We start from the raw sequence: 21,868 nt of genomic DNA, 5'->3' as shown, positions 1-21,868 counted from the left end.
GTGCGAACAGCGGGTTGTTTTGGGGGGTTAGTGGAGGTGGGGCAGACACAGATGTCCAAGGAAGTCACACGCTCCCTCCATCCCGCCATCCGCCCATCTGGGCCCGCCGGTGGTCGCACCCCAGGGCTCAGATGTCTCGGGCTGGGTCGTGCTCTCCCTCTCCGGTGCCAGAGTGGAGTGGGGGAGGCAGGGCAGGCAGAAGATCCGGAAAAGTGGCTCCTGCCTCGGAGGAAGTTGACCCTCCTCCACTACCAAGGGCTTGGGATGAAAATAGCTTCTTCCTCTTTACCCTTCCTGGCCCCCAGTCCATCTGTATAAGTCTACCTCCCCACTTCTGTAAGTGCTCCCTTCCCTCAGGGACAATTCGGCTCCTTCGCTGATCAAAACCTCCAGGGACGGCAGGGACCCCGCGCCCGCCCTCAGCGTTAGGGCAGGGGCCGCTCAGGACCCTACCCTCGGGCCTCCGCTGGGGCTGCGCAACGGCCACTCTGGCAACTGAGGCGACTGCCAGCCGCCCCCAACCCAGTTAGCAGGAAGCTCCACAAGCCCGCCGAGCTCCCACTCTGCTTCCTTCCCTACAGGGGAGCCATCACCTGGGAACCTTGTCCCCTGCACCAGGGCCGCCCCAGCCCTGATACACCCTCAAATCCCTTGGGAAAGCGTGGGGTGCAATTAGTTCCTTCCAATTAGTTCCCCCTCTTTGTATAGAGCCCATTCAAACTGTAGGATGTAATCCTCCGCGCGAGGGGCAAAATAGTCCCCACCTTGCATTCAATTTCTGTTCTCCTGTCGTGCATATTTAACTTTTTGAAGCCGATGGGACTCTCAGTGGGACCCTTCGGGGAATGTGGGGGCAGAGGCCCCGCAGGGTGCATGCATGGGAGGCGGTGGGGGCCGCGGCAGAGGGAGGGGGCGGGGAGGGCAGCTAACTCCTCGCTATTGCCTAGAGAGATGGATCATGGGGCGTAGAGAGATTGCAAACCTCAAACCACTTACAGCGGGCGATACGCGTCAACCGAACCTGACCAACGGAAGCCCGGAGCCGCCCCCTCCTCGAGCTCCCGCCCCGCTCCCTTGCACGGACGGGAGCACCGGGCCAACCAGCCAGCGGCTGGCCGTCCAAATCCAGGAAGAGCCAATGGGAGCGCTGGGGGCGGGGCCGTCCCGCGCCGGGTTGGGCTGCGCGCGGCTCCCCGGCGCCCCAGGCCCCGCCTCCCCGTCCGTTCGCTGCTCCCGGAGTAGTTGGTGCCAGTGAAGTGCGGGCGGCGATGCGAGCGAAAGTTGCGCTCGGCGCGGCGCTGGGGGCCTGAAGCGGCTCCGCGCTCCGCCCGCCAGGCCGCCCCCAGCCCCAGCTCGCGCCGCAGGCTCCGCCGCGCCCGCCGCACTCCCCCCTGGCCCGGCGCCCCCTCCTCCGGAGCCGCGGGTCCCCGCCACTTTCGCGCGGCTCAGGCCCCCCGCCGATGCCGGCCATGGTAGAGAAGGGCCCCGAGGTCTCAGGGAAGCGCAGGGGGAGGAACAACGCGGCCAGCGCCGCCGCCTCGGCCACCGCCGCCTCGGCCGCCTCCGCCTCGGCCGCCTCGGCCGCCGCCGCCGCCTCCGCCTCGGCCGCCGCCGCCTCGGCCGCCGCCCCCAGTAATGGGCAGAATAAAAGTTTGGCGGCGGCCAACGGCGGCAGCACCTCCTGGGAGGAAGGTAGCTCGGGCGCGTCCAGCGACGAGGAGCACGGTAGGTGGCCGCCGCCCCGCGCCGCTCCGCGCCGCCCGGCGCCCGCTGACCGCCGTGCTCTGCTTCCCCGCAGGTGGCGGCGGCATGCGGGTCGGACCCCAGTACCAGGCGGTGGTGCCCGACTTCGACCCCGGTGAGTAGTGCCCGGCCGGCTGGCGGCCCGAGGGGGCGGAGAGCCCTCGGACAACTTTCTGTGCGTGTTCGCCCTGCCGTCCGCGGCGAGAACAGCAGGGCGGGACGAGGAGGGGGCCTCTGCACGCGGGGAAGGCCCGAGTCGCCCCAGGTCGGGCCGGTGTCCGGTACCCTGCGACCCCGCGGACTGGCGACGGCGTCGGCGCGGCCGCTCCTGGCCTGGGGGCTCCGGCGGCCCCGGGTCCGGAAGAGCTGCTCCTCGGCCAGGGGTAGGGGTGGCAGTGCCGGAGAGTTAGCATCCCGCGAGCGCTCCGGACTCAGGATGCCCTCGGGCCCGTGTCTCCCCTGCCAAATGCTGTCCCGCAGGCCCTTAACTCCTCCTGCCGGCTTCTGGGCTCCCGCCGGCCCGACTCCCGAGTAGAATAACGACCCTCCCAAAATCAGTTAAAAAGAAGTGTGCTTCCCGGAGGACGCCTGCCTGGGGGAGAGGCTTGCTTGTGGCAGTTTGATTTTAGGACCTATTTGTAAATGTGCTTGTATTTCCCTTTCTTTCTTTCTTTCTTTTTAAATTCTTTTTGAGACAAGGGGTTGTGAAAGAAAATCTAAAGAAGCTTTAGCCTAACAAATTATTTCCACCTTCAAGAAATCCCTACACCCTAAAATGGAACATTTACTTCCTTTGCTGCTATTCTTTGTGGAAGCAAATTTAAAGTGGTACCAGGAAAAATCCAATCAGACAAAGGAATTCGTCAGGTTTTAATGCATGAGATTCTGGCCGGTTTCTGTATGAGACTGTCTTTAAAGATTGTTGGCATAGAAAATGTTTGAAAGGACATAGGTTTTATTTCAGAAAAAAAAAAAATCAGAAGGGAATCTTGAACTTGGAGCTAACAGCCCTCCTGGTTAGAGGGCTTTAGAGCTGGACGATCTCTATATGTAGGTTATACTACTAGTTTGAGGAAATAAATGCATAAATGCTTTTCCTTGGGAATAAGATTGCAGAAAATTGCAAGCATCTAGTCCTTGAAAAAGGCGATAATCGCTCTGAAGCTGTTACTAAACTCTGGGTGTTCTTTGAAATGAAAATACACAGGGCTCCCTAACTAAGCTCTTGGGCACTATGGAAGTAAATGACCTTGCTTACATTTGCCTTCTAAATTTTGGTCCATTGATTTAAATCTCTTAAATTTAAGTAGTCTAACCCCCAGGTTTGTATCCCTTTTAAACTCATGGTAGTCTTATTGATAGTTTCCCCTTCCCCCACATCTTCCTTTTTTGGTAGTTACTTCTCATTTGCGAGTGAAAGGCTTGAACTAGGAGACCCGGCTGTTTTCTCTTCTTTGCACGCCTTCTCCCTTCCGTCGTTGGCCACCAGGGGAAGCATACTGTTTTTGGTTACAGTTGACCCTATCTTCATTTTGTAGGTCAAGTCCATCTTTGTTTTAATGCACAAAACATAAAGCAAAGCTTGTTACCAACTTTCCCTGCTCATGTTTAAAAAAATCAACTTGCACAAATCTTTCAGTTTTAGTAAGTTGACCATTTTTTGACTGTATTAGCTTTGAAAGTGTATTTAAAGATGTTAGATGTGACTAAGGAAAAGGGCATATTTGGCAACAACGGGAGCTAGAATTCTGGTAGTCTTCTAAATATTGAAGCTTAGCTTTGCATTGTCAGTTGTGAGCTTGGTTTCTTTGGAATTGAACAGCAAATGTAATAGGATCATATTTTTAGTTGCCTTTGCATTTTTGATGGAATTAGGTACAAACATAAATTTGCTAGAGACCTGCCATTCTAAAAGTAAAACATTGTAAATCTTCTGTTGCACAGTCTTAATGCCCGTTGATTGGGTCTGGTATTAACATTTCCAAATTTCCTATTTTGTTTGTTTTAATCTAGAAAGGAATCTAACTAGTATGAAATAATTTCAGACCCTATTTTGCCAATCTGAGCAGTGGCACACATGTGTAGATATGGTTGAAAATTGTGGAACTTTACTGTTCCCTAGTGATTTAAAGTCTAAGGGAAGAGGAAACTTCCATTTTGGAGTAGAAATGGTATCCTATGTTTGCTTCATGGCAAAAAAAGTTTTGTAGGTCTTCAGACTGAAGATAGGTTCTTTCCGTGAGCACATGCTAGGAATAATGTGTAGTTGAGGTTGTGGTTGTTAGTGCTTTTTCTTTCTCCATGCCAAAGTTTTGAATGCATCTTTTTTCCCCCCCTTCTATCCAGAATTTGGACAGGTGAACAGGTAAACGTGAAACTTGTCAAAAGCCTTTTTTTTCCCCCCTAACTATCTCTGGTAAAGATGTGTGAGTGGAAGAAGTTGATTTTAATCTTTTTAACGTCAGATTTTGTTGGTCCACAGTATCTTAACCTAGCTCTAAGGGCAAATGGTTTAAGCTAGGACCACCTGTTTAGTCCAGGGATGATGTCTTTCAGTCGGTCATCCCTCACAAATAGTGAATGAAGTAGATAGAGCACTGTAGTCCAAAATGCTGATTCAGTTCTTTCAGCTTAACTAAAAGACCTAGACTAGATTGGTGGATTGTGGCATAATGTGGTAATTAAAATACCATCTGTATTTAGAACAATAGAAAAAGTTTTTGCTATTAGCTTTAAAAACCAAGACCAGAATGCAGTTCTACACCTTCACTTAGGTTTTGTTTTCCTGCATAGTGTCTAGACTGTCTTTTCAATTTCCATTCCAGAGTGTATGTCAAGGTGTCACTGGTGTCTTTTAGAATTTATTAATCATGGGATCGAGGAAGAGGGAGGAATGCTTATTCTCTTTTGCCTCTGATTAGTTCTTTCCCTCATTTGGAAAGCATAATTTATTTTGAAGTGAATAGTATTTTTCTACACAAAAAGTGAATGGCCCTGTGATGTTACTAATAAGCATGCAGAGGAAGGAGTCTGTAGCCTAGGTGCTTCCGGGATCATTTGTCTGCTGTCCTCCCTCTAGAGGAACGCAGAGGCAGGAATGAAGGCTGGCTCAGGTTCTTTTTCTGAAGCTTGTGTTCCTACACCAGTTTATGTCAGGGTTTGATTTTCAGTATCACAGTTCATTAATACTAAAATTAAGGATCCAACAGAAGAGGAAGTTGTTAATGGTAAACATTTTTGAGTTAATGGCCCTTTAAAAAAGCAACCTATATTTGGAACATTTAATCCAATATGTTTAATCAGATTTGAAAATTTTGGATTGTAGCCCAACTGTCAATTCAGAGTTAACTTGTATTAGAAAATATGTTGCACATGGAATGCTTTTACTGAACAGTTGTCATGACCTGCTTTTCATTTCTTTTTACTGGTGGTTCCCCGTTCCTCTTTGAATACCTTTTCTATGTTTTAGTTTCATTGTAAAAATGTATAGATAACCTAAAAGCTTATAAGTTACAGTGAATGCTTTGTGATTTAAACATACTTTGAGGCAATGTTTGTCTAGATGAGAGGTCAGGGTAATGATAAATCCTATGAGTGATCAACTTTGTCAAGTAGTGTGGTGGGAAGACACCTAAAGCTGGTTGTCAGGAGACTGAATGCCCTGTCTCTGCGATTAGGCAGGTGACAGAAGGTAGAGCTGGTCATTTTATCTCCATTTTTAATCTTCAGGAGCCTTACTTTCCTCAATCATGAGTCAGTCTTTTCATCACTTATAGTCTATGATTGTGTCAGTTACAGACATCTTTCTAATTTCAGGTTTCTTTTATAAGCAATAGAGATTAGGAGAGCTTGGGCTGTGAGAACCGTCAAACCAGAGTTCAGATACTGGCAGTGCCCACTGCCAACTGTGTGTTGACCCTGGGCAAGTCACTTCATTTTTGCCTTCATCTGAGATAATAGAATTTCTTCCTCAAGAGAAGGAACTAAAGGAGCTAATACCTATAAAATGCTTTGCACAGGGCCTGGCACCCAGTGAGTGCCAAGGAAACCTTTTCTGCTATCCTTACTCTGATTATCATTCATGGAACTTACGGGGCCGAGTAGTGGTCCTCACATTGTCTGCTCTACTGCACAGGGAAGACTGGGTTATAAGGAAGCCCTTGATTTGAATGCAAATCTTACACTAACATATTTGAGGATTATTGCTTTTAAGTTACCTGTACCTGCTACAGTTTAGATAAATACCTTTCTTGCAAGAGAGTGAACTAGTCCAAAACATTTATATGGTAGAAAAGAACACTGAGATCCAGAGATTCAGATCAGGTGTCTGGATAGTGCAAAACAAACCCTGAGTCCATCCCCAGGCCAGGGGAAGTACACATTCACTAGGATCAAGTTAGGGAGTTTTTGGAGTTTCTGCTCTAAACTTCTAGGTGTCTTTGAGACTTAATGCTTTAAAGGTGGGGTTCTTCCACCACAGTACTCCTTTGATGGGTGATGACTGTGATTCAGAGGTTACTTAGCTGGTTGAGGCTGACCAGAGAGCAGAGTTGTTCTGAAAGCAACAAGGGTCATTTGTACTGAAGAGATTTAGGCTTACCTATTTTCTTTGACCATATAAGTTATAAGGGGCAATTTAATTGAAAAAAATATTAGTTTTGGGAGATGAAACACCAAAGTTCTATTCAAGTTACTGTATTCTTCCCCAGTTTATTGTACTTTTTATATTTTCCTCTCTGCTATACAAATTGTTGTAATTAATTTATAGTTTAGCCCCATTTTCTTCTGAGCTTTTCTTCAGAGGCTCCATGCATAATGTAAAAATGAGAAATAGGCTTCCATTTGTCTCCTTATTCTAATGGAAAACAGTGATCTTTGCTAAGGAGTTTGTGGTAAGTTCATAGATTAAAAACAGGGAACTTGAAATCCCTTTCTAGGAGGGAATCTCTGTAACAGCTCAGTAAAAGTAAGGTAGGAATTGAGGATTGAATGCTGATTCAGTGGTTTGCATTGAGTTAATTCCTACAGTTTTAAGTAGTGATTGTGGAAAATATTTGTGATCCTACCAATGGTAAGTGTGTAGTCACAGTATAACAATTTCTTCTGTTTTGTGTTTTGGAAGTTTTATTAATACATATACCTAACATCTGGTTAAATTTTATGGTTTTGTTGACTTTAAAACAGAATATTTCAAAGTTGGTGTAAAGTGGCAAAAAATGTTTTGCTGAAATGTTTGAGAGAAATAAATATTTTAGAATAACATTAAGCTGTCATTTAAATGTAATGTTAACTGTTAAAACTGCTTTTCAAATTAGTCAAATTCTTTAAAGACTTGAATTTTAGTAAAAGTTGCACACTGAACATAATTCATTAAAGTTTCGGGGTTTTTGAGTTTTGAAGTTTCTGAGATCATTGAAAGTATCTTAAGGTAGTCTTCAGGCCATATGAAGTTGAACGAACTGAATGTCAAACTTCTATTGTTTTAGAGCCTTGCTACTATGTGTTCATAATTTTATAATCAGAAATAAGAATTAAACTTTGAAAAACTGAAGTGACTAGATAGTTGTGTGTAATTTGAATGCCCTTACCTATTACCATAGGGTAGGATAGAGTTGTAATGACAGGGTTAATAAGAAAAAAAACAGAGCAGAAAATAATGCATGTACCCACCACTGTGATTAACACTGTTAATATCAGGCTGTATTTGCTTCAGGTGCAGCTACAGGCTAATTCTGTTCCACTCCCTCTTCACTAATTTGGAGTTCGTTTATGCTATTCCTGTGATAGTGTGCATCCTCTGAGAAGCAGATGCCAAGGTAGAAGTAGGTGTGCAGGAAATCAATAGAGGTAAATGCCCAGGAAGGATAAAGAGAAGAGGAAGAAGGTCAGGTGGCAAAAGCCTTCAGATGGGATGCAGGTGTGATACCTATGATGGAAAACAGAGAAGGAAGGATTACCGGTGACTGGATTCAGGAGTGTAAGACTGCAGTGCAGCTTGGAGAAAATCTCAACCAGAACAAAAATTGTTAGAGTTCATTGGGCAGGGATGGCCCTGCCCTAGAATGGTCGCTGTGTTCAGTCATTGGCTCTGTGTTGGAATGCATGCTGCAGTGGATCCCAAAGGGGCCGGGCAGCCAGGGCTGTCAGTTACACTCCTCTTAGCACCTTCTCTCCTGAAGGGAAATCTGTGTGACACCCTCTCAAGGCCATTCGAATTCCCATGCATGTTTTTGTACTTCAGTATGTACTTATGTATGGTAAACAGTGTGTTTTGTTATTGTTAAAGTCTTTGTCAATGAAGTTATTTGTGCATATTTGTCTGCTTTGGTATTTCCCAAACAAGTACATTCCTACTAACAAGGCACATGAGTTCCTTTTCACCTAGTCTTCACTATGGTGTTAAATTTATGAACTTTCTGCAGTGCTATTCTTTTGTAGTTATGTTAACATTTTTCTAACTGCTGTTGAAGTTAAGTATCTGTTTTACATGTTTTTTGGCTACTTGGGTTCCTCCAGTGAATGTGTCTTTTGCTATTTTTCTATAGGGTAGGGTGTAGGTCTTTTTATTGATTTGTGTGAGCTCTTCGTATGTTTGGATACTAACCCCATGTTGGGGTTACATAGAGGTTTTATTTTTTCTTTAGTAGGGGGGGTTGATGAATTCTTTGATTAAGAAGGAATAAAAATATATTCCTGATTTGATATGCTTCTGCTTAAAGACAGGCCTTGGTACATAGCCCCTGGATATTTGTCACCAGTACCCCTGATTTTTAAGATGACTGTTACTAAGAATTGGCACGTCTTTCTTTTTGTTTTGTTTCAGTGTTGCTCAGCTCATTTGGTGTACTGTTATAAGTTGACCCAAATTATAGTGCCAGATGACTTGAAAAGCTCTGATTTAATTTCTGACCAGCATACAGTGATAGCAGCATACTAGTTAGAGGTTAAAGATATGACTTCAGTTACCATAGGGTCAGTTTCCTACAAAAAGGTTAAGGTGCTATGGACTAAAATTTATCTGTCTTATTGATTATAAGGGAATGGGTAAGTGTGTGGATAGGGGTAAAACTTGTCATCACTAACAGAAAACCCTCAAAGGAATAACTTATTAATGCCAGGTCAGTGTAGTCCTTACTATGTGCTGGGTTATTTTGAACACCTTATATCTATTAAATAATTTAACACCCAACAAAATCACAACAATCATATGAGGTAACATTGTTACCTCCATTTTCCAGGTGAGGAAACAGCTACTGAGAAGCTTTTAGGTATGGTTCAAACTAATGACCCCTCCGAGGTAACCCATTCTAAGATGCCATCAGTTGTATGATGCAACATTATTTCTATGTCACTAAGGAAAAACACTAAGATACCATTAATTGTAAGTTACAGTTAGATTTCAACCTAGTATATTTCAGGGATAGTCATCCAGAAAGCCTCTTTAAGAAGAAACACTTGGGTAGGAACGAACGCTGGTTCACTGGATGGGTTGATGAGTTGTTTCTGTGGTGGTCTATCAGGGTTGCCAAAACTGCCTCAGGTCCGGTCACATGCGTCCTGTGAACCCTGAGGTTTTCCACTGTGGCTGCTGGGAACAGGCACTCTTCTTGGCCCTGTGTGAGCTGCATGGATTGTTTCTTTTTATTCTTTGAGTTGTTCTTTATCCAAAAACTTCAAGGATTCTCTTCACAGTATTGGTGCTGAGTACTCAGGGGGCACCCTTTGCAGCTCTGTGGGGGCTTCTTTCTGGGCAGCTCACTCTCCTCACCCCTGCTCTTCTCCACAGCCTCCACCTGCTTTGGCTTCTCTCCGCTCAGCTTGTCTTCCCACCTCAGGGAGCCTGCCTGACTTGCCCTGGGCCCCCTCCTGGGGCTGCCAGTTGGCAACTGTCCAGGCAGTAACCGGGGCAGCCGTAGATTTCCTCCATTTGCTTCTCCTCATGGGCCCACTGTGTTTTGCTGCTTGGTGTCAGTGCCTTGAAAACTCTGGCCTTCTATATTTGTCTGGTTTTTAGTTGTTTGAGATCACAGGGTGAATCTGGTTCATTTCACTCTGTCTTGACTGGAAGCAAAGGCTAGATTTTCTTAAAAGATAGCGGAGGAATTTGTTGTATTCCCTTTTCGTTAGAGAATAGTAAGTGTTTTATATGTTGCCTTTTATCGCTAACCTTGTTTTTTTCTTGAAGTTTTAGCTTTTAAATTTAAGAATTTGTATTTTAAGTTTATGGATACATTCTGTAAATAGAATAATAATGCTTTTGGAAACCAGAATACCAAAATTTATGTTTTTACATAAATTGTCACTAATTCATTTCAGTATTTGTGATAAACTGTTCAGTCTGATGTACATGCTCATTAAAACCTGATGATTCTAGCCCAGAATTTTCCAAAGGGGGATAGTTTTTTGAATTCAGTGTTATTTAAAAAGTAAATTGTCTTAAAAATGATTATTTCTAATGAATGTCCTTCTGCGGAAAGTGTAATTTAGGAAATATCTCATTCTTTGACTGTCTTGAGCCTCCATCGTGTTAGAATGAAATAAAATGAATATTTTGGCAGCAGCGGCTACAATCTGGAGCAGTTGAGATACCTCTGCGGCAGCTGGTGGTGCAGGGGGCCAGCGTGGATGTGGGCAGAGGCGTCCGTCCCCGTCCCGCAGCCCCGGCCGTCCGCACCGCCGCGCCTCCTCCCCGTGCTTAGGACCCCCGGCCCCGCCGCCGACACAGGACTTGCGATTTCAAACCTGGAGACCCATGTCCGCCAAGATGAAAGGCCATCCTCAAGTAGATGAAGTTATGGAGGGAGCTGTAAAACCACCCACAAAGAAACTACCCATTTTCTTTTTTGGAACTAATGGAACTGCTTTTTTAGACCCAAAGGGTTTATTTCCTTACCCAGAAAATAAGGAAAAGTACAGCAAACCAAATAAACAGAAAGGCTTTAATAAAGGTTTATGGGAGATAGATAACAATCCAAAAGTGAAATTTTCAAGTCAACAGGCATCAACTAAACAATCAAATGCATCATCTGATGTTGAAAAAGAAACAAGTATTTCAAAGGAAGATACTGATCATGAAGAAAAATCCAGCAGTGAGGATGTGACTAAAGCAAGTGACATAACCACTCCAAAAGCTGCCGGAAGAGAAAGGCAGAAAAACAAGTAGAAACCGAGGAGGCAGGAGCAGTGACGACAGCAGCAGCATCTGTTCACCCAAAAGTGCGTCCGGAAAGAGGGCAACCCGCAGCCGCAGAGGCCAAGGTTCCAGACCGAGCGGCGGCCCCGGGCTGGGAGCATCCCTGCCCTTCAGAGAGTGATGTGGTGGCTGAGGAAGACAAGAGAAAGAAAAAGGGGCAAGAGGAAAAACGGCCTAAAAAGCAGCTTAGCAAGGATGAAGAAGGCCAGAAGGAAGAAGGTAAGCCAAGAAAAGAGCCAGACAAAAAAGAGGCAAAGAAAGAAGTTGAATCAAAAAGGAAAAATTTAGCTAATATAGGAGTTACATCAACCTCTGATTCTGAAGAGAAAGGAGACGACCAGAGAGGTGAAAAGAAGAGAAAAGGTGGAAGAAATGTTCAGGCTGCTCACAGAAGGAATATGCTGAAGGCCAGCGTGAGAAAGCAGCAGCGGAAAGCGTGCCAGCAAGAGGAACCAGGGGAGACCGAGCAGCAGAACAGAGATGAAGGAAAGAAGCCAGAAGTTAAAGTGGAGAAGAAGCGAGAAACGTCAGTGGATTCTCGTCTTCAAAGAAGAGTGCCTGTTCCCAGTCTTCAAAGGAAAATGCTGAAATAAAAAATTCCCTCAAAATTGATGATCTGAATGTGAACAGATGTATTGAGGCCTTGGATGAACTTGTTTCCCTTCAGGTCGCAGTGCAGCAAGCTCAGAACATACAGAGATGATTACAACAATGAAAAAAATATGGCGATTCAAAGTTAGGTTATCATGGAACAGTCTACCATGTTGTATAACAAGTTTAAGAACATGTCTTTCGTGGTGAAAGACTCTGTGATCACACAAGTGCTGAATAAATCTCTTGCCGAACAGAGACAGCATGAGGAGGCAGATAAAACCAAAGATCAAGGGAAGAAAGGGCCAAACAAAAAGCTAGAAAAGGAACAAACAGGTTCAAAGACTCTGAGTGGAGGATCTGATGGCCAGGACAGTAACCAGCCACAGCACAATGGAGACGGCAGTGAAGAAGGCACGGACAGTCCCGAGGCCAGCAGCAAGAACCAGCCATCCAGTGAGGAGAGAGAGAGACTGAACTTTCTCTGAAGAATTCTAAACTAGGTAACTAGGTTGGCATACCTGGAATATAAAGAACATTTGAGAAGTTTGTAATGGTTTTCATTTGAAATACTAGATTGCAGAAAGTTTTAAATTTTTATAAGCTTAGGTTTTCGTGTCTAAAACTTGTTTTGAGGGAGAAGTAATCCCTTTATCTTTGTTTAAACATTGCTAATTGTACTTGTGCAGTATTAACAGCTACATTATACAGTAGATGTGAGGAAAATCCATTTAGGAAATGTTAAACTGCTTTTCCAGACATTGGTTGTAGAATATTCCCAATTAGTGTGTGTGTATGTTAATGTGTAATTGATAGTAGAAAAGTTACATTTTAAAACTGCTACTTGTATAAACCTTTCCTCTATTCCCAAATACTGTGGGTTTTGTGCATAGTTTTGACAAATCTTGGATTTATCAGACTCTCTTTTCACTGTGTGTAGAAGTCATGCATTTTTATGATAGATAAAATGTTACTTCTATACAACTACTCTCTTCTTTTATCAAAAGTTAATTTTAATCTCAGTCTACATTGTGTTACATTATCCTGCTGCTTTGTAACAATGTGTGGTCTGTATGCCTCTTTGTATGACTAGATAATCCAACTGACGCTGAACTGACAATTCTACCAGATAAAAAACTCATGTTAACTTTAGATGGTAATTTAGTTTTTTGGCTGGGAATTAAGTCATAATTTTCCTGCAGAGAGCAGAATGGGCTATAATAGAGGAATGAATCTGGCTTTAGGATTCAACCACCTAAGATCTTTTGCAGGCACTAGTAGTTGAAACTGAAAACTAAAAGATAACAGTTTATTTTGACAAATGTCTCAAGTTTCTGAATGTTTTTTAAAGGAAGTCATTAAGTATTTTTTTAATTGGAAAAAAAAGTCATAATGCTTTTAAGGAAACCCAACTCATTTGAAAACATGGCTGGGAAATTTTTATTCCTGTATCATACATGTGATAGGACTACAAAAAGTGAAAATGTTGCTCTGAGGCAGGAGACAAAGTAGTACTTTGACAGTCTGTATGTACATGTATATGGACTAAATCAGGGTGAACCAAGGTTAACACAAAATTTAAGAGTAACTTAACAGATAGCATTTTCGGAATATTAGGTCAGTTGGTGGTTTTCAGTAGCTAAAACACTTGTGATGTTTTGAAACTCTGAATATGGGAAAAAGAGCTTAATACCAGTGTTTGCATGTGACATGCATTGTATGTTTTGACCTCTCAGATAATTGTTTTCATCTACAGATGAAGTGTGAATAACTTTAATAATAGTTTTGCTCTTGAGAGGTGTTGAAATGGGAACTAAGACCCACTGTTTTGAGGGAACTCTTGGTATTACATTATATCAGGTCCTGAGTATAACTTAAATTTGGGCAGATTTATTCTAGTTAAGCTATAAGTGTCAACATGCAAACTTGTTTTGATTAAATAATTTTTCTGTCAAACTGTATTAGTAAATTACTTCTTTGCTATTTATCAAAGTGTGTTGGAATTACGATTTGCTTCCAAGAGGATGATTTCTTAGTTGGTCATAGACACTGTTGTTTGGGGAGACAGGGTAACTAAAGCATATGCTCAAAATGATAAAAATAAAGTGAATGTTATTTTTTGTTAAAAAAAATAAAATGAATATTTGTGTTTGTGTGTGTATTCCTTTTGCAGCACTTAGAGAATGTTTGTTTCGTACTCATTTTCAGCTAGATATCTTTTAGATTTTTTTGAACACCTGTCTCATTCCTATGCCATGTAGTGATACTCGTAAATGGAATTAGGGTTTTAGATCAGCTGATGAGCTATCATTTTGAGTTGTTGCTTAGTGTTCTGCTTGCTTGGCAACAGGTCAGTTTCCATGGTACTACCATTTTTGTGCAGCATTGTTAGTGGAGCCGAGGATTTGGGGGATGGGGATGCAGGCCGCTTACTCTGCTGAAGCAGGGTATAAATTAAAATACCTGAGCTTGCTTTATTCAGTTTTGCATATTAAATTTATAGGTAAATTTGTTTGGAGTTTTATTGCTGTAAAAAAGTTTTAAAATCATGTTTTCTGCCTTATTAAGAAAAATAGCAATAGCAAGTGCAAATGTTGATACCAATGAAGTGTAAGATCTACAAACTTTAATGCAGTTGAGACAAAGCTAATAATCATTAGACATTCTAAAAGCATGCAGCCTTTATCTCACACACATTCTACTCATTGACTGTTTCCTTGTAAAGGAAAAAACAAGAACATGTGTGAAATTGGAATTATAGTATTGAAAAGTAAGATGAGGCGTAATTAGGTGGTTTTAGTTTTTTGCTTTCCAGGAACATAATTCCTCTTTTGACATGTCTGTTACCTTGCTGTCGCACGTTCCACTTCTGTACATGTTTTTGGGAACTCGTTAGGTGTGAAAGTGTGGGCTGCTTATGCTTTTAGTGGTCTAAGAATGCTAATTTTTTTCTTTGTTACATGATACTACACTTAACATTCATTTCCTAAACATTAGGAAATTTGCTCTTTTGCTTATGAAAAAATTGGACATAATAAAAAAAATAGAATATTAATGAATCTAGTATAACCAGCGACCAGATTAATAATTGTAAGATCTTTGCCATATTTGCTTAATCATAAAAGGTTTTTTGGCCAAAGTGTCTTAAATTTTGCTTGTAATGGGCATTTATAGAAATCAGAGTTGTATATTAGACTTAATTATTTATTGGAGACCTACTATTTGCTGTGGTTTTAAAATGCCTAGTCGGGCCTGATAATGCCTGGGCTCTGGAAGCCTGGGGGGCAGGGTGGGGCGAGATGTGGCCGCTGAAACTGGGTGTGAAAGGGGAGGCTTTCCTGAGGTGACCCTGAAGGTAGGTCTTGAAAGGCAGAGGAAAGAAAATACTTTGTGTTTACATAGAGTTCTGTGGATAGAGAGGGCTTGATGTCTTTTTTTTTTTAAAGGAATCCGGAGTAGTTTTGTATAATTGAAGCTTACGTCAGCTCTCCTGATGTAACTGAATCAGGAAGTGGTGGAAGAGGTAGGCACATACCAGATCACCAGGGCCTTGTGTGCCAAGCTGCGGAATTTATTTCATTTTTAAATAAGTGAAGCTTTATTAGGATATGCTTCATGTACATAAAATTTACTTTTTTAGCATGTACAGTTTGGAGGTTTTAGTCTATTCAGAGGTTTTGCAATCATCACCACTAATTTCACTTTCATTGCCTCAGAAGAGACCCTGTACTTACTAGCAGTCATTCTCCGTTTGGAATTTATTTTAACTGTTGTTTAGATGATTTTTCACAGCCATTAAAGACTCATGTCTCTTTAATTAGCAGAAAAATAACACACCTTCCTTAACGTTTGTGTTATGAAAGCAATAGTGTAATATTTTTGTGAAACAGTACATGTCACATTGACCAGGCATTTCAAACCACACAGCTGCACTTTGGAGTATTATTGTTCTTCAGTGAGTAACATTTGGAGAATTTTAAGCCAGCATGTGCTGTGAATGTAATTGCAGTTTGGGAAGATCAGGGGTTGTTGTGTTGAGAAGAGCTTCTAAAAATGGATATGGATTCTCTGGGGGTGGAGAAGACCACTCATTCATTAAGAAACTTAAATGAGCATCTACTATGTGCCAGACACTTGTTCTGGGCACTGAACAAACTAGGCCTCCCAGCCCTCATGGAATTAAGTTCTGGTGAGAGGTTACTGTCAGAGTAGTAATTGGGGTGGTGGGAATGAGGATGGATTTAAAAGCTCTTAAACTGTTAGACAGACTTGAATTATAGATTGGATGTGGGGCACAAGGAAGCCATAACAACTCCTGGATATGTGGCTTAGGTGACTTGGCAGGTGATGATGCCATTCACTGAAATAGGAGATATAGGAGTTTTGAGATTAAGTGAGATACTTGCACATAATAATTCAGGCAAAATTTACTGAGAATTATCAGGGACTTTTCTTCCATCTCCCTGCTAAGTTAGATCCACCTTTTCTGTCTTTCTGTTGTAACCATGTTACTTCTGTTAAAGTACTTTTCTGTCTTAAGTAATTACTAGCTTTTATGTCTTCTCCACTGCCTGTTGAAGGTGGAGCTGCCTATATAATTTTTGTATCCCTGCCTGCAGACTATCTATACTACCTTGGAGAATATAATTTACTTACTGCCTCTACTGCTACTATCCTAGTGTAAGTCATCGTCGTCTATAACTCATATGACTGTGGCAGCCTTCTAGCAAGCTTCCTGCTTCTGTATATTAAACTGTAAGTCTGTGTTTCTCTGCTGCTTGAAACCTCACAGTGGCCCGCGTTTTGCTCAGGATGTAAGCGAAAGGCCTCACTATGGCCCTGCCATACCTCCTCTCCCTGGGCCTGTTCACTGCTCTGACTTCATCTCCTCTCCTTTCCAGTCAGCTCAGATGTTAGCTTCTCAGTGAGGCCTGCTTTGGCCTACCTACTTGTCCATCTATGTTAGCTCTAAAATACCACTGACAACCTAGCTATGTGCCATGTGATTTTAACCACATGACGGTTTTGGAAAAGGCAAAACTATGGAGACAGTAAAAAGATCAGAGGTGGGCAGGGGTTAGAGTAGAGGGAGGGATGAATAGGCAGAGGATGTTTAGGGCAGGGAAGCGACTGTATGACACCATAATGGTGGACACATGTCATCATACGTTTGTCCAAAGCCATAGAATGTGCAACACCGAGAGAACCCCAAGGTGTACTGTGGATTTTGTATGATTATGATGTGTCAGTGTAGGAACCAGTGTAACACTCTGGTGGGAGATGTTAAAAGTGGGGGAGGCTATTCATGTGTGGGGGGCAGGGAATATATGGGAAAATTTCTGTACCTTGTGGATTTTGCTGTGAACTTAAAACTATCCCCCAAAAAAGTCTTTAAGTATAAAAAACAATAACAACAAATTTAACCACAAATGTCACAATTAAATAAAATTAATACTTGTTAGTGAAAGGAAAGGAGCGACACACAGCAGCAATTCACCGGAGAAATCCGCTTTATTGGGGAAAGGTGCTGGGTTGTATAGGAAGGGGCATGGGGTGATTGTGGTGTTACTTCTACGGGGCTGGTGGCTATTGGCTAGGTGCTGGGAGTGGGAGTGGGGAGAGGGGTGATAGGCCGTGGGGAACTGAGGACCCGGAAGAGAAGCCGGAAGTTCGCCATCTTACTGGTGGGGCCCTTCAGTTAGTATACTTAAGTCTCCAGTCAACTATTTTTAAACAGCTGGTTTGTTTGAATCAGGATTCAAACATGAGCACACTTAAATATTAAAAAAAAATGACGTATAATTGACGTTCAGTAAACTGTCTTTGAAAGTGCATGGTTTGATTAGTTTTGACATGCATACACCTGCGATGTCATCACCACAATCAAAATACTGAATGTATCCATCACCCCAAAGCTTCCTCGTGCCCCTTGTAACTCCTCCTCCATCCCCTCCTCCTTGAACAACCACTAGTCCACTTTTTTGTTACTATAGATTAATTCGCATTTTCTTGAGTTTTAAATAAATCTTGAATTTTATATTATTTTGCCTAGCTTCTTCAGCATATTTTTTTTGGAGACATCTACATTTTGCATGTACCAATTGATGATTTTTATTGCTGTGTAGTAGTATATTGCACGGATATACCAGGCTTTTTTAATCCATTCACCTACTGAGGGACATTTATTTGGCTTGACAAATAAAACTGCTGTGAATATTCATGTGCAGTCTTTTTTTATTAAGGTATTATTGATGTACAGTCTTACGAAGGTTTCACTTGAAAAAATGTGGTTACTACAGTTACCCATATTATCAAGCCCCCCCCCCACCCCAATGCAGTCACTGTCCATCAGTGCAGCAAGATGCCAGATCCACTATTTGCCTTCTCTGTTTCCCCCACCCCTCCCCTTTGGTAACCGCTAGTCCCTTCTTGGAGTCTGTGAGTCTGGTGCTGTTTTGTTCCTTCAGTTTTGCTTCGTTGTTATACTCCACAAATGAGGGAAATCGTTTGGCCCTTGTCTTTCTCTGCCTGGCTTATTTCACTGAGCATAATGTCCTCCAGCTCCATCCATGTTGTTGCAAATGGTAGGATTTATTTTCTTCTTATGGCTGAATAATATTCCATTGTGTATATGTACCACCTCTTCTTTATCCATTCATCTACTGATGGACACATAGGTTGCTTCCATATCTTGGCTATTGTAAATAGTGCTGCAATAAGCATAGGGGTGCATATGTCTTTTTGAAACTGGGATCGTACATCCTTAGGGTAAATTCCTAGGTGTGGAATTCCTGGGTCAAATGGCATTTCTAATTTTGTTTTTTTTTTGAGGAACCTCCATATTGCTTTCCAAAATGGTTGAACTAGCTTACATTCCCACCAGCAGTGTAGGAGAGTTCCCCTTTCGCCTCATCCTCGCCAGCATTTGTTGTTCTTAGTCTTTTTGATGCTGGCCATCCTTACTGGTGTGAGGTGATATTTCATTGTGGTTTTAATTTGCATTTCTCTGATGATTAGTGATGTGGAGCATCTTTTCATGTGCTTGTTGGCCATCTGAATTTCTTCTTTGGAGAATTGTCTCTTCGTATCCTTCGCCCATTTTTTAATCATGTTATTTGCTTTTTGGGTGTTGAGGCGTGTGAGTTCTTTATTTATTTTGGATGTAAACCCCTTGTCGAATATGTCGTTTACAAAATATTCTCCCATACTGTAGGATGCCTTTTTGTTCTGTCAATGATGTCCTTTGCTGTACACTCGAGGAGATGTGTTCAGGAAGAACTTGCTCATGTTTATATTCAGGAGATTTTTGCCTGTGTTGTCTTCTAAGAGTTTTATGGTTTCATGACTTACATTCAGGTCTTTGATCCATTTTAAGTTTACTTTTGTGTATGGGGTTAGACAATAATCCAGTTTCATTCTCTTCCATGTAGCTGTCCAGTTTTGCCAACACCAACTGTTGAAGAGGCTGTCATTTACCCATTGTATGTCCATGGCTCCTTTATTGTATATTAATTGACCATATATGTTTGGGTTAAAGTTTGGAGTCTCTATTCTGTTCCATTGGTCTTTTGTTCTGTTCTTGTGCGAGTACTAAATTGTCTTGATTACTGTGGCTTTGTAGTAGAGCTTGAAGTTGGGGAGAGTAATCCCCCCCACTTTATTCTTCCTTCTCAGGATTGCTTTGGCTATTCAGGGTCTTTTGTGGTTCCATATGAATTTTAGAACTATTTTCTCTAGTTTACTGAAGAATGCTGTTGGTATTCTGATAGGAATTGCGTTGAATCTGCAGATTGCTTTAGGTAGGATGGCCATTTTGACGATATTAATTCTTCCTATCCATGAGCATGGGATATGTTTCCATTTATTTATATCTTCTTCATGTGCAGTCTTTTTGTGACCGTATATTTCCTTTTTTCTTGGGTAAATTCTCAGGAATGGAATCATGTGGTAACTGTATACTTAATTTTTTAAGACACTGCAAACTTTTCCAAAGTGGTTTTACAGTTTTAATTGCTACTAGCAGCATATAAGAATTCCAGTTGCCCCACAACCTTGCTTGCATTTATGATCAGTTTTTAAACTTTTAGGTATTCTGTTGTGTGTATAGTAGTATCAAAGTGATTTTAATTTACATTTGCGTAATGACAAATGATATTGAGCATTTTCTTTATGTGCTTATTTGCCATCCCCATATCTTCTTTGGTGAAGTAATTGTTCATTCTCCTGACTCCATGGCCTGGAAACTCTTTCAGAACAGTAAGTTTAGACAGTTACAGGGTTCATCTTTTTTGTTTATCCATCTTTGAAGGATCCCTGTCCTTTGTCACCACATGTCCATTGTCTGGAAGACCGTTGTTTTATGTGTTTTGTTTGTTTTTTGGATGTTTCAAGGGGGAGGGTAAAAATTGTGTATTACACCATCTTGGCCAAAGCACACACAGAATTTAAATATACGGATTTTCCCTCTACTTTCTTTTCTTCCCGCCTTGTAATTTAGCTGTGGAAACCACTGGATCGTCTGAAGTTGAGTTTCTTTCTTTCTGGATTTGCTGATTGCATCCACGTCCTGTTTTTAACATGTTCCTTTGTCTTCTGTATTTTCTGTAAACTGGCAGTTGGATTTTGAGAGGTGATCAGTTTCTGATTGACATTATTTTTGTCAAGAATAACTCACAGGAGATTATTTTGATTATCCTATTTAAAAAGAAAACTTCCATTACACTACAGCCCCGTATCTTGATTTCTAATTTTCATAGCACCTTCTAACATACTACAAATGTATACATTTGTTTAATGTCTGTTCTAAAATAGAAACTACATAAAGGCAGAGGTCTTTGTTTTGTTTACTGCTGTATCCTCAGAGTCTAGAGCATTGTTTAGTATGTAGTTGGTGCAAAATTAAAACTCTTTGACCAAACAAATAAATGAAATACAAAGGCACAGAACTGGTAAACTGTCCCACCCCTTCACTACCATCCACAGAGAAGTAACTTTTTTTTTAATCAGAAAAATTGTGCATAACAACATTATTTCAAGCAATGTAAAATCCTCTGGAATTCAGACAGTTAGAAACTCCAGGGATGGATTTTTTGGGGAAGGCTGTGTTACTGGCTTTCCTTCTTCCTCTGAGAATAACCCTCCTTTGGTAGTAGCTACCAGAAGTTTATTGGCTCTTTAAAATCCTAGCTCAAACTCAGACTTTTTCAGTGGAAAATAAGAGAATGCTTCTGTGCTTGGAGTGAGACTGCTGCTGTCTGGCCTAGTGGCTTCAGTAGAAGTCAGATGAGAGTCCCAGAAACCTGCATTCACCCCCGGCAAGGCCCTCCTCCTGCCCTAGCTGCCCTAAGCATCCCTCAGCATCCCTCGCTCGTCATCACTGTCTGGCTTAGGACCACCTGCACTGAGCTCATTAAGAGCTTTCTTTTAGCCATCAGACAGCAAGGAGGCCAGGATTCCTGGGTCATCCACTCATTCTGTGGACTCTAATCTCTAAGACCACATCTTTTTTTCTCGTCCCATCTCCCACCCCTGATGGTCTCTTGAAACCTTTATACTAGGCCTTTGAAACTGAGGGTCCATCAGCAGAATCCCCCTAATTCTCAGTTTCTTTCGTGAATTTCCCTTAATTGTCCCAACTGAAAGTTGGTTGTCCCCTGATGGCACTGCTTTCTCTGCAGCCCCCTCGCGTGGAGCTTGCTTTTCCCCACATTCCTCCTCCTGGGCCAGCAGTGGGGTGTCCTCTGTTCTTTACTGCCAGTTCCATGCCATTCTCCTCTTTTCCCTGCAAACACCCCACTGTGAATGTGGTTCCTCATCATGCCGCTGTCTTCTGCTCTTTGCTGTAATTTGCCTTCTCATGGGCCTCTCTGGGGGACCGAGCCCTGCATTGTCGGGGAGTGGCCCTGCTCATCTCTGGGGATGCTTCTCGCCCTCCTGTCCACTCTGGTCAGTGGGCTGCGCCAGCTTCTTTAGTGTTTGCATAGTATCTTTTTTCATCTCTGTGCTTTCACCCTCCTTCATTCTGATGATCTAAGTATGTCTATACAGGTTTTTATCCAAATGTTGAAAGCAAATCTTAGCTTTTACCTAGGGTGTTTAGTTCCATTTACAGTTTAAGTATTTACTGATATATTTGTGTTTGGATCTACTGACTCAGACCTTTCTGTTTATTTGACCCACCAGTTCAGTTTCTTTTCTATTCCTTCAGCCTTTTTTTGCATTGCTCTAGTGTTTTTTATTATTCTGTGTTCTCCCCTTAGCTTGGTAGTTTGCTCTTTTTTATATATACTATTTTCTTAGTGGTTATCCTGGAGGTTGCAGTTTGTTTTGGTTTTGTTTTCC

The 21,868-nt window shown here is 42.3% G+C and overlaps 1 protein-coding gene and 1 pseudogene across 3 annotated transcripts in view; both read left to right on the top strand.

Moving 5' to 3' along the window:
- Window positions 1–1,223: 1,223 nt before the first annotated feature.
- RCOR1 (REST corepressor 1) overlaps window positions 1,224–21,868 on the top strand; it is a 176,669-nt gene continuing 156,024 nt past the window's right edge. For 2 of the 3 annotated variants that reach the window (XR_005024148.2, XM_036882172.2), the window contains exons 1-2: window positions 1,225–1,725; window positions 1,799–1,858. Coding sequence is in view for 2 of the 3 variants with exons in the window: in XM_036882172.2 (XP_036738067.1) it covers window positions 1,461–1,725; window positions 1,799–1,858 (325 nt within the window). In the remaining variant the exon portion in view is untranslated. Of the gene's footprint in view, window positions 1,726–1,798; window positions 1,859–21,868 lie in introns of all 3 variants that reach the window. The other variant, XM_036882174.2, reaches the window with a different exon arrangement.
- LOC130679426 (PC4 and SFRS1-interacting protein-like) lies at window positions 9,014–14,127 on the top strand (annotated as a pseudogene).

The sequence above is a fragment of the Manis pentadactyla genome, chromosome 11 (genome assembly GCF_030020395.1).
Source record: "Manis pentadactyla isolate mManPen7 chromosome 11, mManPen7.hap1, whole genome shotgun sequence".
In the NCBI taxonomy this organism is placed as follows: Eukaryota; Metazoa; Chordata; class Mammalia; order Pholidota; family Manidae; genus Manis; species Manis pentadactyla.
This window is presented reverse-complemented; position numbering and strand designations above follow the sequence as displayed.